This window comes from Nesoenas mayeri, assembly GCF_963082525.1.
Source record: "Nesoenas mayeri genome assembly, chromosome: 1".
Classification (NCBI taxonomy): Eukaryota; Metazoa; Chordata; class Aves; order Columbiformes; family Columbidae; genus Nesoenas; species Nesoenas mayeri.
In genome coordinates, this window is record NC_137541.1 from 114,323,050 (window position 1) to 114,339,209 (window position 16,160).

The 16,160-nt window shown below is 36.7% G+C and overlaps 1 protein-coding gene across 1 annotated transcript in view; it reads right to left on the reverse strand.

Moving 5' to 3' along the window:
* CFAP47 (cilia and flagella associated protein 47) overlaps positions 1-16,160 on the reverse strand; it is a gene marked incomplete at both ends in the record, with an annotated part of 301,064 nt that overhangs the window by 143,169 nt on the left and 141,735 nt on the right. The window contains 3 exons of the mRNA XM_080353150.1: positions 2,377-2,550; positions 4,248-4,391; positions 7,392-7,588. Coding sequence (XP_080209276.1) covers positions 2,377-2,550; positions 4,248-4,391; positions 7,392-7,588 — 515 coding nt within the window. The remainder of the gene's footprint in view (positions 1-2,376; positions 2,551-4,247; positions 4,392-7,391; positions 7,589-16,160) is intronic.

The following is a 16,160-nucleotide window of genomic DNA, read 5'->3' on the forward strand; positions in this document are numbered from 1 at the left end:
GACATCTGCTGGAGAGTGATGGAAGTGATTAATACTGTTTGCTTTGTTGAGGATAGAGTTTTCAGACATTGGTCATTTTGTAATTGCCTTTTCCAACAATTCCAGCCTACCTTGCTTCAACAACTGTTCTGCAACAGCTTCTGGGTAAAATCCTAGCACAGAGAAAATACATTATTCACATCAACTAACTTATTACATGTATACAAGCATGAAATAGCTGGCCTTACTATTTCTCTCCCAAAAGCCCCAGAGTAAAAAGAGCACGCATGGTTGGACTGTCAAGTGGTACTTCATAAAGGAAAAGAAAAAAAGAAATAAACAAACAAAACCAAAACAAAAATATCCAAAAAAATAAACACCCAGAAAACAGATCGGTACCCAGAGAACACCCTTAAGGAGATCAAAGTTCAATCAGACTCAGTTCACCCTAGAGTAGTTGTAACTCTCATAAATCCATTTAAGGCAAAGTTTCTGGAAAAAACAATATACAATGAATTATTTTAATGTATGCATTTTGAAGTTTGATATTTCAGTGTCTTTCACTTTCATTGGCACTGAGTTCACACAAAATGGGAAAGCAGAGCAAACTGTTGTGTTGTCAGCTTTCAGAAATGTTCACTTCTTCCAGAGATAAAAGTACAAATGTATTAGAAATGTAAATGCATCACATCTAAAAAGCTAAGATTGTTGAAAAGAATAATGTCAAACTTAGTGATGCCCAAAAAAATATATTTCCTACTTTGTTTGGCAAGTTTAACAATGAGTCAAAAAATAAAAACATGAAGCTGGACCTTTTTGTGATATTTGAAGTTTACTAAGTGTAAATCCTCCTGTAAGACTGAAAAAACAGAGACTAGCAAGAGTTAAGGAAGGATTTCACATTTCCATGAATTCCCATCAAACCAAGAGAAGCATACTGATTTCTCTTTACAAAATAAGGTGAGGCCGCTCTACCGATACCCGTCATTTTGAGTAAAGCTGTGTTTGGTGCTACTGGTACCAAAGTTGAGATCAAAAGATCACTCATTCCACAAGTCCATACTAGACAACTAGTCAGATTTCATCTCTAGAATCTACATTCTCTCCTTTTCCCTCCTTCATCCACCCCAACAGCAACAAAAGAAAAGAAGAAAAAATAAAAAAAAGACACTCAAACCTCAGTTCGAAAATACGTATTTACATATGCTGACAATGTTTAGAGCAGGCTCCCCTGTTGTGTTTTCATAGTTTGAGCCCTTCTAGCAAATGGTATAAAGCCACAGATACTATCTACTCTAGATTTAAATGCCGTAACAAGTCACAAAGATGGCTTTTGTTGAGCAAAATCCAGGATGTTCTTGTTCAGGAAGCTTCTCCACAGCTAAGAACAAAAGCAGAAGTCATCTTTTTTGCCCTTTTTTGTCTTGTCTCCCTCTGCTGGCATATGACATGGGGTCCTACACATGGATAAGGAAGGTGAGGAATACTACTGAAATACTTTTCTCACTTTCAAATTAAACATAGGGACAAGATAAATGGTAATAAAATCATGCAGTTACAGTCACTCAACAGTGCTTTTAAATAGGAATATATTTATTTAATTTAAACAGTGAAAAATAATAAGTATAATTAATAGTAAAATATCTTATTGAACATGGAATCTAACAAGACTGTGTTTTCTAAGAATTTACATCAACTACCTCAGCATCCCCTACTCCTTCTTCTCGGTGACCCACTGCCCTCTAACAATCCCAGTTGATTATTTCCTCTGAATATGCTTTCCCAACAGCAAAAAGACACAGAAAGTATTCCCAGCTTCCTCCAACATCCCTGAAACAACAGCTAGACAAAAGACACTAACTGCTATAATTTGTTCCAAAAAAGGAAACACTGACTGGCTGGGCCATTATGCCATTAGGAAGAGACATATAGTGAACTCATGCTGCAGTCTTTCCCTTAGAAGGGTAATAAATTTTGTCCTTTTCCCATGATATTCCAATACTTTATGAAGATTTTAGAAACCATGTAATTCTGAAGCCCCTTCTGTGATTTCAAAATTAACGGAATTGGCCACTGGTTTCAAACCAGTGGAGGAGGAAGGGAAGAAAAACTAGTAAATTAACAGAGTGCAGTTGTAGAAGTGTTGTCCCCTTAGGAACCAGACTAAAAAACTAAGAAATCTTTTTCCATGGGACACACAGTAAAATCATACATTATCTCACAGATTTTCTGACTACAAACACATCCACATACTATAGACTATAGTTGGATATAATTTCTCATAGATATATGAATTTTAATAGACTATCTGTAATTACTATAATATTTGTCATTGCAATACATCATTTGTAGGCCCTTGGATAGAAGAACAGTTGTCACATTATGACAAAAATTTACCTTGTAAGTTAGCTTGTTATTGGTATAATTGGGCACCCATAAAATTTTTCGAGTGATCTTTGCCACTTGGCAATCTATCACAAAGTGAGCCTGTGCCAGAGGTTTCTTCCCTATTCCCTTAAGGATGAAGATGGTTTCAGTGCCAGTTGCATCATTTCGCAGAATAAGCTTTCCCTATGACAAAGGAAGAAGAAAAAAAACGTTTCAGCAGTGTAAAAGTCCCCTTGGCTGCCAAACCAACTCCTTTAGTCTACTAATCTTAAATCTAGGCAACAAAGCTTGCTCACAAGAAAGTGTTCCTATGCACATTTCTAGGTCTAAAGTAAATTCTGCTGTTAAACAGAGAAAAATATGGAAAAAAAAAAAAAAAAAGCTTTTATTTTTACTTATTCTAAATTATGAAAATCAACAATATAAAGCCTTCATGTTCTAGATTTTATACTTCTCTGTTTCCTCCTGGAAAACAAATACCCAAGAAAATATGTTCTCATGCATCCTTAGTCTTCATATAAAATATAATTTTGCTCAATCATTTCCATCTGTCATTCAAGAAAAATATACTTCATAATATTTTTTTTGTAGTCAAAGGATTCGGGGCTTTTGTCTTTTCATAATTCTATAATACTAGATTCCTAAACTACATTATATTTAGTTATTAATGCATGTAGAAGTGTCACTAATGTTTGACAGAACATTTTGTGTGTGTGTCTTTGGCAATTCACGTATTTGAATAACAACCTGCAGTCAAAATCTCTCAGCTAGTACACACAAAAATATGTATACTGCATCTTGCTAAAGGCATCATAGCCTTTGCTCTGCTCTTCATTTTAGCATTCAAAATAGTGAATACTCTGATGGAAAAAGCAGCTTCTAAGTAATGGCTTAACTTATAACAGAAATTATTTTATGAAACAAGGTACCCGTCACCTAAATTACATCTGGAATATTGTGTCCAGTTCTGGGCCCCTCAGTTCCAGAAGGACAGGGAACTGCTGGAGAGAGTCCAGCGCAGGGCAACAAAAATGATGAAGGGAGTGGAGCATCTCCCTTATGAGGAAAGGCTGAGGGAGCTGGGGCTCTTTAGCTTGGAAAAGAGGAGACTGAGGGGTGACCTTGTTAATGTTTATAAATATGTGAAGGGTGAGTGTCACGAGGATGGAGCCAGGCTCTTCTTGGTGACAACCAATGGTAGGACAAGGGGTAATGGGTACAAACTGGAATACAAGAAGTTCCACTTAAATTTGAGAAGAAACTTCTTCTCAGTGAGGGTGACAGAGCACTGGAACAGGCTGCCCAGGGAGGTTGTGGAGTCTCCTTCTCTGGAGACATTCAAAAGCTGCCTGGACGCCTTCCTGTGCAACCTCATCTAGATGTTCCTGCTCCAGCAGGGGGACTGGACTGCATGATCTTTTGAGGTCCCTTCCAATCCCTAACATTCTGTGATTCTGTGAAATTCATTTGTGATGTTTGCATGCAATGAGAAATACCCAACATTACCACTTTAGTACTTAGGTAATAAAATACAATTTAATATATGTCTTTAAATTCAGACTAGCACAATGTACATTTTTATGATCCAAGTTCAGAATCTCTACAGAGTAACTGGTCATTTCATTAGAATGGCAGGTTTGTAGAAGACCAAAAAAGGAAGAGATAATAATGGGTGGTGAGGAAATCAACAACTAATCTTCAGCTTTGCAAATTAGTTCTTCTGTTTTTTAATTCAGCTAGTAGGCAATCTTTCAATTTCTGACTCTCAAGCAGGTACTTAATGTCAGTAAGTGATTAAGCATTTTCATAATTATAACATTATTTCAAATTTTATTGACAGATACATCCTTTTCACATATTGAAACTAATTTTCCTCTTACCTTTGTTGTGCACTCAGCAACAGGCTTGAACATGAGAGGATACAGAGCTGTTCCACCTAGGCCCACATTTATTAGAGAAGGACCATAAAAACCATGTCCTTCCAAAATTGCTTCAAGTTTCCACTTGTGGTTAGACATGTTATTCTGGAATCAAAGTAAAGATGTAAATTAGATTATGCATTGAAAGCTCTTAACATGGATTGCAGCTTTTACTTGCAGTTAGCATCAAACCAGAGCACAGTATCTACTTTCCCAAAGTACTGGCCCTGAGTACCTTTGGGGAGAGTAAAGCATATTTCAAAAATGAATTAAGCTAATAATAAATCCCTTATTCCTGGCAGCCAGAGATACTGGCACCCACACTATCAGCAGCAATACTGTCAGCAGAAATACTCATTAGAAGAATATGTACATTTACAAGTATTTTTACTATACTGTTTAATGCCTCCCAAAATTCTGTCCCTTTTCCATCTGTAGAAAATCTTAGTGTGCCTCTTTGAAGTGCTGATATACTGTACTAGCATATACTGTCTAATTTGGCTACTGACTGCATTACAGGATCAGTCTTGCTTATGAATTAAGGACTTCATCTCCAAAGGAGTAATTACAGTTCTGTGTTCTCAGAAACTGATCTTTCAGGAGACTAATCTATGTTAAAGAATGCCTGTCCTTAGTAGTATAAAAGGCTATTAAGACAAGTTTGTCTTGCATCCAGAGGTATCACAAGGGTGCGTGTTTATAGTAGAAAGTGAGCTTTCTTAATGCAGGTTTGTGGGCTGTATAAAAATAGTAAAAATAAGATAATGCTATCCAGCCTCCTATTATTTGAAGGAACTACATGACCAAACCTTCAGCCTGCAAAAAGTTTAATACCCATTTGAAAAGAAGAAAATAAACTGGCATTTGAGAATGAAGACCTGCCTTGTCAAAACCAGAGAAGACTGATCTGATTTATGAAAAGAGGAAGTAATCCTTTGACCCATAATGGCCTTCATCCATTGAAAACTGTATATAAATGTCAGAGATAAACAATGGATTTCAGGGAATAGAGATTATACTTCAATCCTCACTTCCTTCTTTGAAAGTCTCTCAAGCTCAGTTATATTGAGCTCAGAGACTAAGAACCACCACTTGTGGTCATCAGAGCTAACCCCATGGCATGGCACAAGACCTTCAATATCATAAAACTAAAGTCTAATTAATGTGTATGATTAATACTTAATTCTTAGTTGTTAAGAGGTAAATTTCCTAGAAGGTGAGGACAAATGCCTGTTTGGAATGTTGAAATCTGTTTGTACAGTGTCTCAGTTTTTCAAAATACTTCTGCAACTGTGGTCTCCAATTCTGTAATAACAAGAGTTACATCATGTCTGGCAGAAAACAGGGAAGAAAAAAAAATATAATTAACTGGTGTTTAACTGTTATCTTCAGGTTGAAGATAAACTGAAAGAGGAAAAAAGGCATCAAAAGATTACTTTTTTTCTCCACAACACCAGGAACAACTTGATCCTTTTGGAAAACAGCTTGATCAGTTTTAAAACTGGCAGGTCATCACCCTTTGCTAATTTACTGTTTTAAAAGGTGGATAGAGGAAAAATATCACCATGATTATTCTTTGGTAAGGAAAAGAGGATAGCCAAAATTTGGGATATAAATTGTTTTATGTTCAATGATTTCTGGTGCTACTGGTATTAGATGCTGCCTTTCATCCACACTAGTGATGATTACACTAATAAGAATTTCTGCTTAATCTTGAACACAAAAACTTGTCAGCTGGAGAAATTTAGTTGACAAACATGGTCACTTTGAAATTCTTGTGTAACAAATCTTTCTAATACAGCATGAATTTGTCTAAAAATATCTTCTGAAGAAAGATATTAAGGTCAAACACAAACATTAGAAAATGAAAATAAAATACTGGTTAAATTCTACTCCCTTGAACTTGTGCATTAACAGTTTTAATTACTCAATAATCTAATTCTTATAAGATCTCTGCTTAATGCAATATCTTATCTGAAGCCTGTTAAGTCAAAGAGAAACACAATCAATGCTAAAGGAGTCAGAATCTTTTCACAGGAAGATAGGTGAGTAAATCCAAGGTGCATAATAAGGCTGCATGTATACGACCTGTACCTCTTTCACTGGAGAGGCTTAAAGTGAATGATGGAACAATTACATTCATTTGAAGCTTGTGAGAATTAAGAAAACTTCAAATGTTCAGCCTTAACTCCCATTTTAAAAAACTAAACAATCACAGATTTCAGATTCAGGGGGATTCTTGTTCTGGTTTTGTCACTTAAATTTTTCTTTCTTAATGAAATAGTTCCTCATCTACTTTCACAGAGCATCCACAGTATGGTCTTTCCTTGGACATCAAGTCTCCGTGTCGTATCTGCCCTTGCTCTTGTCTACAAAATCTCATAGCAATTTTTCTATAAATTAACACACTAGTATTCTTCAGTGGCTCCAATATCAAAAGGTTACATCAAGTACACAGGCCAAATCACAGTTCAAATCTCTGGAAATATTTCACTGTTTTATCTTTTAAAGAATCTTTATCAATTCTCTCTCAGCTTAACCTCCTTCCCTATTATTTTTTTTTTTTTCCTCTTTTAAATTAAAAAACGTCTCTAAATTTTGAGCAATACTTTCCTGAGGGATATTTGCTCCCTGGTCTCACTTCTCAAAGGTTTCATATACAAAATCGATATGATAAAACTATATGTGCTATACTGCCTATGCTTGCCCTATTTGTTCTTATATTTATTCCTCAAATCTCTATTTTTTTTTTTCTTTTTCTTTTTTTTTTTTTTGAGAAACAATACATTTATTTCCTAGATTAAACAACTCTTTTTTCACTTTCAGTGTGACAACATTATTAAATAACAGATTAACAATTATCAGGACAGAAGTGAAACATCAGAAATAAACCCACCAACTCATAATTTACTTTAAGAACTACCAGAAACTATATTTCCTAACAGGTTATATTATGTCCCATATGGACTTGAATAATAATACTCAATTCAGTATTTACATGCATTTGGGCATTTTACAACCATACAATTTAATAGAATTGATCTGGAGTCAAGTTTTTCAAAATCCTGAATCTTAGTTTAGTTTCTAGTAGTAAAGTGAACTTACTATTGGAATATCTTGAATGACTGGTTGGTAAGCTGGAGTTACAAATTCAAGCTCTGCTTCAGCATGGTCTGTATTCACTACACATTCAATCTCATAGACACGAACATCACAGGAGGATTTTAGAAGAATCCAACAATGGTAGCAACCAGCATTTTGAGGAATGAATTTTATAGGAAGCTCAACTGCATCACTTCCATCTAAAAACAAAACAAATAAATTGCAATGTTGTAAAGCTTTTCAGAAGCATTGAATTCACATGCAGAATCTGGAAAGAGTTCCAATAAACTGTAGGAGACCGCAACATGCAACAATTTTAAACAAACAATAGAATCTTAAGAATGTTACCGTTTAAACATAGACAATTTTTTATTTTCCTAGAAAAAGGTATATTGTAGCATCTAAACAATATTTTCTATTGTTTTTAGTAGCACACAGAGAGAAGTATTCTAAAAGGTCTATTAAATGCAGTAGAAAATGTTAATGTATACACGTTTCTGTAAATATCAGAAAAGTAGAGTAGTTATTATACTTCTATCAACACTTACCATGAGAGATATCAACAACTATATAGTATATTTGGCTAACAGTAGCCCCAACAACAATGGATTTCTGTGGAGTTTAGTAGTTCTCATGAGAGCTATTCATTAGACTTTCCCTATACACAATTTTGGATTGAAAGTCTGAGTCTCCAAAAATACTTGGGGTGTGCAAATTGGAACAAAATCATGACAAGTCCCATTTTTCAAATCCACAGAATGTAGGAATAACTCCTCACAGTAATCTCTAGAGTAAGGAAAATGTTCTCAAGGACAAATTTGACCTGTTAGAGAGCTGTGTAGGGGAAAGGGACCTGGGGGTCCTGGCAAACAGCAGGATGACCATGAGCCAGCACGGTGCTCTTGTGGCCAGGAAGGCCAATGGCATCCTGGGGTGTATTAGAAGGTGGTTGGTTAGTAGGTCGAGAGAGGTTCTCCTTCCCCTCTACTCCGCCCTGGTGAGACCGCATCTGGAATATTGTGTCCAGTTCTGGGCCCCCCAGTTCAAGAAGGACAGGGAACTGCTGGAGAGAGTCCAGCGCAGGGCAACAAAGATGATTAAGGGAGTGGAGCATCTCCCTTATGAAGAAAGGCTGAGGGAGCTGGGGCTCTTTAGCCTGGAGGAGACTGAGGGATGACCTCATTAATGTTTATAAATATGTGAAGGGTGAGTGTCACGAGGATGGAGCCAGGCTCTTCTCGGTGACAACCAATGATAGGACAAAGGGCAATGGGTACAAACTGGAACACAGGAGGTTATACTTAAACATGGGAAGATACTTCTTCTCAGTGAGGGTGACAGAACACTGGAACAGGCTGCCCAGGGAGGTTGTGGAGTCTCCTATTCTGGAGACATTCAAAACCTGCCTGGACACATTCCTGTGTAATCTCATCCAAGTGTTCCTGCTCCAGAGGGGGGATTGGACTAGATGATCTTTCGAGGTCCCTTCCAATCCCTAACATTCTGTGATTCTGTGAAATGCTGTCCATATCTGAACACAGCTAAGTCTAACATTTCTGCTGCAAAGACTCCTCTGGCCTTGCTTACAGAAAGGATCAGACTCTTTCATGGTATTTTAAGCCCTTCACTAGCCCTTGTAGGACACTTGTCAAAGGAGAAGGGAAGGCATGTGAGCAACTTCAGAGACTGACCACAAAAAGAGTTCACCACTCCAACACTCCCCGAAGTCTCTAAGAAACCTGAAAAACTACATGAAGGCTGCAGCTGTAAAAACTTCACTGTAGTTTTTTATGCAACAATGTTTCTGTTCACTGTTTTCCAAGGTTAGAAATCAACACCTTAAATTGGAGAAAATAATGAGGAAGGTCAGGGACAATGTGATGACACAACAGAACCTTACAGATAGATCTCCAAACAAATTGCATCTCCCTGAGGGGGAATTCCTGAGAAATTCTTGTGGAATTTCCCTTCTTCTTCCTTAATTTGTCTTATTTTCTGATGATATGTATGACAACTGGACTTGAACTATTCTAACATCTTCAATGATGACTACTGAATTTTGAAAGTGCAATCAATCTTCATTTGCGACGCTGCTCATTCTATTTCAAAAAGTGGTGTTCCTCATGTATGCAGTTCTCACTTCTCTGTAAACGAACAGCAAATTGGAGCTTTCTTGTTGCCTTATGTCATCACTATTTCAGATTTTTCACAAAAATAGCTCAAGTTCAAGAAACAAATCATACAGAATGATATTATTAATCTTTTGACATTACCAGGCTATCAAAAAGATTATAAATTGCACCTCAGGTTTAACCCTCTCTGAAATAAATTAGTTTGTTCTCTTTTAAAGACAAGATTAATGGCCTTGTAATTTCTGAATTATTGCTTTTTTTTCTGTTTTGTCACCAAGTTATTATCCCCATTGGCTATCTTCTGCAAAGGTGACCTGAGTTTGTCAGTTATGAAAAGAGTGAACCGGTCCTTTCTATTCTTCAGCTCATTAGAACAGTCCTTAATTTTCTTTGTCTACAAGAATTATTTTAGGATGTTGAAACAAAGCATTTACTTAAAATTTAAAGTACACATTTTAAATACTTGCATTTCAAGATCAAGTAGATGTTTACAGCATGTAGTTGAAGAAAGATCATACAGTGTCAAAGGAGAAGGGAAGTTCCAAAATATTTTTGCAGGAGCTTTACATTCTTGCACTAAATGAAAATTGTAATTACTAATAACTAGGGACATCTTTCACCGAGTTGGACCCATTTCTGAAATCCATACTTTCCAACAGAAATGCCTTCTATAGAAAATATTAAAAAGAAAACCAAGACGAGTCTTTCTACCCATCTTGTTTCATATTTATAATATTATTTTGGCATTATTTTTGTTGAAATATTTGGTTTTATGCATTAAAATTATATTGGAAAAAGGTCAGTTGAATAATTGAAATTCTAAGATAAACTACAATCAGTGAAAAGCAAAGCAAGTGAATTGGTGATGTTTCTTTAACATGGTAAGTATTTCATGCAATAAGACATTGTTTCTGAAGTGAGACAAGATCTCCAAATCCAAACGATTACAGAAATCACTTGCCTATGAATTACAAGTGAAGGTTGTTGTTATTCTGCAAAATGTTTTTTTCATGTTAATTTCAAATACCATGAAGTGAACTGGGCTTAAAATCTTCTCACCTTAGCATCTTTTCTTCTTTCTCAGTTTTATAACACATTCAGCAAAGTTTAGTCTCAGAATTAGTTCAAATATTTAATGAAAATAATACAGGGAGTCACAACTGGCCTAACCATTTCTAAGACAAAAATAGTAACAGTAAGCAATGGGCAGCATTTATGTTATTTCTGTGTAACAGGAAGCACAGTCTGCATCTATGAATGAGACAGTCAGCATTTTTCCAACAATGAAAAGTTGGGCAGAACAATATAGGGGTTTGGTATAGTTTCCTCTCCTAGACAGTGTATTTATTGTTTGATGGGGAGCTACCTCATGTGTAATAGGCAAACAGTTCTGTTTTATAGATTTATGTTAGACAAATATGAGAAACATTTACTTGATCCTGAATCTCAAGATCTGAATTGGGTTGAGTAGTGAGACAGTTGTCAAAACAGGGATATTTGCAAAAGCAAAACTTTTGGTGTGTAATATCATCACACATTCTTGGAAAACTAAATCACAGTACATAGTTGTTGGTCGTGTTCTCTGGCAACTGCCTAGCATCTTGTCTGCCATTTACTTATTGCAAAAGACAACCTGATTACCACCTGGAATTAACAAAGTCCATCTTACAACTCATTTTAGATATTCCTCCTCACCTGAAGTTAAACCTCTAACTGCATTAGCCAACAAACAGTACTTTTCAAAGAAAAGGACAGGTTTTCTGACATTAAAATGTAAGAAAAAACGTAGTCTAGAGATTAGTAATAATAGCAGTCAGTAGTCTCTGTTTATCCCTGTTACAAATTGTGGGAGGAGGGAAAGAACAAGAATAAAATGCTGTTCTTCCATATCACGATCTGTTGGCATTATTTCTGAAGGCAGGCCTACAACGGTTAGTCAACTACTTGCACATTATATTTGCTTTTATTCAGCAGTGATGGTTCTGTCTATTTAGAAGCTCAAAGCTAAATTTCACAGTGAACTTATCTAAGCCTCTGACACTGTGCATGTGTCACTAATAGCTGGTTAAATTATCCTGAAGACTAAATTTGCAGGTATGGACACCTAGAAGGTTAAATAACTAACTATACAGAAGAGCCCAGACTCTTCTGACTTTCGGTGAAACATCAAGTTTTCAAAAGAGCTCATCTGAACTAGAATATCAATCTACACAGAATTCTTGAAAAAGCAACCATTCTTTTACATCCTTTAATAAGTGTTGATATGTTTTTGCTATCACTGTGTATGTTTATTTGTGGATTTTACTTTCACTTTATGTGAATACAACAGATTTGTAGAAGAGTTTCTAAAAAAAACCTACTGTTTATTGGTTCTTTATTCCCACTTAAATACAGTATATTGTACATATCTCACCAAACAGTTAAATACACTTGATCAATCAGAAAAGGAAGATCTACTGGGAGAAAAACAAAAAATGAATGAAAACAGGTTTTCCTTAATTTATTTAAAAATTAAAATGGCAGAGACTTTTTTTCAATGTCTTGTTATGAATACTCAGCAGCCATGTTCATGTATTATATTCAGCAGCCAGTGAAGAGCTGTGTGGCACTACATTAAAGTAGAACAAAGAGTTTCTTGGTGGATGGTTGTTTAATACACATTATCCCTTAGTATTTCTGAAGAATATTCATAAAAGCTTTAGAAACAAGCAGTCTATACAGTCACTATGTCAATGGGCAACTGTAGTGTTACCAAGTAAAAAGTTTGCTTGATACAACTTAAGAAATATAGTAAAGCTAAAGTGCTTTCTGAAGTCATCCAGTGCGTAGCCTCCACTGAAAAGGATTAGCCAAGTTATAAAGTATTACACTGAGAACTGAAACATCCCCTTCTCATTGCAGGAGAATTGGACTAGATGACCTTTGAAGGTTTCTTCCAACCTAAGCTGTTCTATGATTCTATTTTACAATTCTACGAGAAAAACACAGTAGAGTAATAATTCAAAGTCTCTTTATCTAAAATCACAACAAAGACAAAGCTAAGATCTCTCTAAAACTTATGTCTAAAAGCAGTATCTTCTAAGCCTTACAAATGCAGTGGTTTCAGGACTGCACCAAAGAGAAACCTAAGCCTTGACACTGACAGTGATGCAAGCAAATGTCGTATTTCACTGACAAAAACCTAAACCACATATCAGCATCCTGAGCCCTAAAGGCTTCATTTGTCAAGAACGCTTGAAGCCTTTGCTGTCTATCTACATGTTTTTCTTCTAGGCAGACTCTGGGTTTCAATGAATTTTCTGAATCTCAACTCTGATCAGAGAATGAGGTAAATGATACTCTGAAATGTTTTCTGAGAATTGACATCCTTCTTCACCACAGCAGCAGAAGAGAGAGGCCTTCCAAAAGTTTTTCACTGTACAAAAAGGCTTGCAGCAAATACAACTCCACTGAATTTCTTACTGTAGGTATTAAACACAAAAGAAATGCATTCAGACTAATGTTTAATTCCCTCTCACTTTTGCAAAACCAGACCAACTTTCTACTAATACATGTATAGTAGAAACAGCTATTCAATAGATATGACTGTAATGAAAACTATTAATATAAAGACATATCATAATTTTTCAGAGCCACATTTTGAAACAGAATTATATTTTAAATAGAGACTTTGCATGAACAAAGAGTAAAAAGGAATGCTACCACTTATACTTTTTAATCCCATTTGTGCCTCACTATTCTGAATTATTAAAACCACCAAATGTAATTTAATTTTTATTAGTATAGTGTCAGTTAAGTCACAGAACTTAACTCTGAAAGTCTTAACATGATATAGAGCTAGAATAAAACCTCAAAATGTAAACAGTAAAATGAAATAACAAAATTCATGTTATTGGCCAATAACTATGTAAATTTGCTGTAAAAGACCAAGGCTTTATTAAAAAAACAACCAAACAAAAACACTAAGATGCAGGAAAATTTATACAGCTTGGGGACCATGGAAAACTAGGATGAAACAACAGACTTACCAATAATGCTTTATTGAATAACAGATTTAAAGTCCTAGGAAATTGCTTTGGGGAAATAAATAAAAGAGTAAAAAAAAAAAAAAACAACTAATCAAAAACTGTTAGATGTAGAGATACTGTGTTGCTGCTGAAGATGTAGGTTTTGGGGCAGAACATGAAACTGACACCCCCTCTGCTAAGGAGTGAGAATAATATCTTTAGATATCATACTAAGGTGTGGTATTTTTTTTTCTTTTTTTAAATTGCCAATAAATATCAGACTAAAATTCATTAGTCATGCCAACCTAAGTATTCGCTGGGCTCCTCTAAATGAAATTATGTTATATATAATGAAGTGATCAAATAGAAAGTATTTATGTTGTACAATCTACGTACTGGTCATTATTACTGGTAGAAAAGTAATCTACATACTGTTATGTTTGACAGACTATAGAAGATAAAAATAAGAATAAAAACCACTGTCCTTACTTAAAGGTATAGAATATGAAAAAATCTCTTCCCCATTCCAACATCAACAGGCACGACACATGACAACATTTGATCATAACACAATTATATCTTGTTATTTCCACATTTAGCTTAGTCTGTACTCATATAAATAGAAGACAAAAAGAGATAAGGGGGGGAAAAAACAGGTCAAAAAAGCCTTAAATCTGTTCTATAACAAAGGGATTTCTGTTTAGTAAGACAGTCACTTAATTAAACTTGCTGATTATGTTGCTGAAAAGCTTATCACAACCCTTTCTTAATTTTCTGTATTTCATTAGAAGTCGAAGCTTTCATGGGACAGAAAAGGAAGCAGAACAGAAAAGACAGGTTTGATAAGAATGAATTATAGCAACAGGTATACCTTAATATCGCTGCATAATGAGTAAAAGTTTTACCATACGTTATAGGCTGCATCTAAAGGAGCGTGGCCAGCAGGTCAAGGGAGGAGATTCTGCCCCTGTGCTCTGCTCTGGTGAGACCCCACCAGGAGTCCTGTGTCCAGCTCTGAAGCACCCAGCATACAAAGGACATAGACCTGTCAATATGAGCCCAGAGGATGTCACAAAGATGCTTGGGGTCTGGACTGCCTCCCGTATGAGATCAGGCTGAGAGCATTGTGTTTGTTCAGCCTGGAAAAGAGAAGGCTCCAGGAAGACCTTATAGTAGCCTTCCAGTACCTAAAGGGGGTCTACAAGAACGATGGCAAGGGACTTTTTACAAGGGCATGTAATGATAGCATAAGGGATAATGGCTTTAAACTGAGTAGATTTGGATTAGATATTAGAAATAAATTCTTTACTGTGAGGGTGAGGAGACACTGGAAGAGATTGCCCAGAGAAATTAGAGTCATAGAATCACAGAATCATTTCAGTTGGAAGAGACCCTCAGGATCATGAAGTCAAAACATAACCGAATCCTAGCACTAAACAATGTCCATAAGAACTTCATCCAAAAGCCTTCTAAACACCTCCAGGGACAGTGACTCCACCACTTCCCTGGGAAGCCAGTTCCAATGCCTGGCAACCCTTTCCACAAAGAATTTTTTCCTAATATCCAATCAGAACCTCCCCTGGTGCAACTTGAGGCAATTTCATCTTGTTCTATCACTTACTGCTTGGTAAAAGAGATCAACACCCTCCATGCTACAACCTCAGCAATAAAGTCTCCCCTTTCCTCAGGCTAAACAGCTCTAGTTGCCTCAAGCTCTCCTCATCAGACTTGTGCTCCAGACACCTCATCAGCTTCGTCACCCTCCTCTGCACTCTCCCTAGTGCCTCATTCTTATAACAAGGAGCCCAAAACTGAACACAGTATTCAAGATGGGTTCTCACCAGCACTGAGTACAGTAGCAACAATCACTTCTCTAGTCCTGCTGGTCACATGATTCCTGATACAAGCCAGGATGCTGTTGACCATTTTGGTCATCTGGGCACACTGCTGGCTCATGTTCAGCCAGCTGTCAATCAACACTCTCACAGCCTTTTCTGCCAGGCAGCTTACCAGCCACTCTTCCCTGAGCTTTTAGAGCTGCCTGGGGTTACTGTGACCCAAGTGCAAGACCTGGAACTTGGCCTTGTTAAACCTTATACAATTGGCCTCAGCCCAACAATCCAGCTGGTCCAAATCCCACTGTATGGCCTTCCTATGCCCCCAGCAGATCAACACTCCCACTCAACTTGGTGTTGTCTGCAAATTTGCTAAGGGTGCACTCAATCCCCTCATCCAGATCATTGATAAAGAGATTAAACAGAACTGGCACCAGTACTGAGCCTTGGGGAACACCACTCATGACCAGCCGCCAGCTGGGTTTGGCTCTGTTCACCACAACCCTTTGGGTCCAGCCCTCCAGCCTATTCTTTGTCCATTGCAGACTACACCCATCCAGGCCATGAGCTGCAGCTTCTCCAGGAGAATTCTGTGTGATATGGTGCCAAAGGTTTTACTGAAGTCTAAGTACACAACATCCACAGCCTTTCCCTCATCTGCTAGGTGGGTCACCTTGTAGAACATTAGGACCTGCCTTTCATAAACCCAACTTGACTGGGCCTGATCATATGATTTTCTTGTATGTGCTGTGTGATGTTACTCAAGATCACCTGCTCCATGACCTTGCCTGGCACTGA